Raw genomic sequence first — 1,294 nt, 5'->3', positions numbered from 1 at the left:
ACATCATCAATGACTCCTAAGGAGCTTTGCAAAGAGACTCTGCAGTCAGAACACACAACTCTGGTGCAGAACAGTGAGGGTTTTCAGCTCTGGTGTGGATGACTTGGTGCAGTTTGCCTGCGTCTGCCTCCAAAAATGTTCTGTAGCAAATCTGCTGCCTCCTGCTCGCTTGACACCTACCATTACGACAGGGAAAAGCTTTGCTCTAGAACAAACAGCTTATTCCCAACCTTTCTGTGATGGCAGCCATTCCAGCAAACCATCTCCAGCCACAAAAGCAGGACTGGAGGGATGCTGGTCCCTGCAGGCAGGGAGTCCACACCAGCGCGGTCAGACACCCTCTGCTCTGTGGGTCTGCTCTCTGTCCCTGTTCCTCCTCCTCCTCACCCCTCCCTGCCAAGGGATGTCCTCAGTGCTCCACTCCAGACGCCACCTGAGCAGGTTCCTGGCGCAGAGCTGCCCGGTGCGTTACTCACCGGTGCTGGTCGGGTCCCAGGTGTGGAGCCCAAGCCCGGGGTCGGAAGGACTGCTGTCCTAGCTGCCTCTGCAAGTCTGGAGGGATTTCAGCTGTAGGGTTGGTCATGGCCAGAGTGTGCCTTTTTGACCTATTTGCCAAGTATCTGCAACAAGCAGGAGCACATTTTATAAGAGAGTGATGGGAGTACTCCGAAAACAGGGAGCGTTAGATAATCCAGAGCGGACGGGGAGGAAGAAGTTGCTGCAGTGCTCAGAACCAGACACACTGCCCACGCCTGTCACAGCACTGGGCCAGCAGAGCTTAGGGGACAAGTGCAGGTGCAGCTGCTGGAGCTCTGCTGCCAGCCCTGGAAGGAAAGAGGAGCCGTTTGCTCTTCCCGGCAGGAAAGCCTTGTCTCACCTCAAGGGGAATGCTGGTATGTCCCTTTGGGAATACCCAGGTGACTACCTGTCCTCAGCGTGGATTCACTCCAAGGGAGCAGGTCTGCCCCCCTCTCCCACGGCCCCACGAGCCAAGACACAGATACACCCAGCAGGAGCTGGGCAGAGAGCGGGAGCAGAGTGGAGCTGCTGCCCAAAGGCACCTTCTGGGGTGTCCTGTGTGCTTCACACCAACCCTGGGACACCCCAGGTCCTGTCGGGAGCAGTGGCCACCTTGTCGCAGCAGGAGAAGGGTGCAGGGGGGCAGAGATTGGGGTGGGCAGAGCCTCGGGCTGCCCGAGGAAGGGCTGGGGCTGAGCCGGGGCTGGTGCCAGTCCGATCCAAGTGCGCCATCTAGTCCCTGCTCCGCTCCGGGGAGCCGGGAACGGCCCGGGAT

At 59.0% G+C, this 1,294-nt stretch overlaps 1 protein-coding gene across 1 annotated transcript in view; it reads right to left on the bottom strand.

Annotated features, from left to right (window-relative positions):
- The window catches only part of LOC103802052 (serine/threonine-protein kinase SIK3-like), a gene marked incomplete at both ends in the record, with an annotated part of 9,529 nt that overhangs the window by 5,800 nt on the left and 2,435 nt on the right, over nucleotides 1–1,294 (bottom strand). The window contains one exon of the mRNA XM_009074492.1: nucleotides 477–620. Within this exon, the coding sequence (XP_009072740.1) occupies nucleotides 477–620 (144 nt within the window). The remainder of the gene's footprint in view (nucleotides 1–476; nucleotides 621–1,294) is intronic.

This window comes from Acanthisitta chloris, unplaced genomic scaffold (genome assembly GCF_000695815.1).
Source record: "Acanthisitta chloris isolate BGI_N310 unplaced genomic scaffold, ASM69581v1 scaffold19595, whole genome shotgun sequence".
Classification (NCBI taxonomy): domain Eukaryota; kingdom Metazoa; phylum Chordata; class Aves; order Passeriformes; family Acanthisittidae; genus Acanthisitta; species Acanthisitta chloris.
This window is presented reverse-complemented; position numbering and strand designations above follow the sequence as displayed.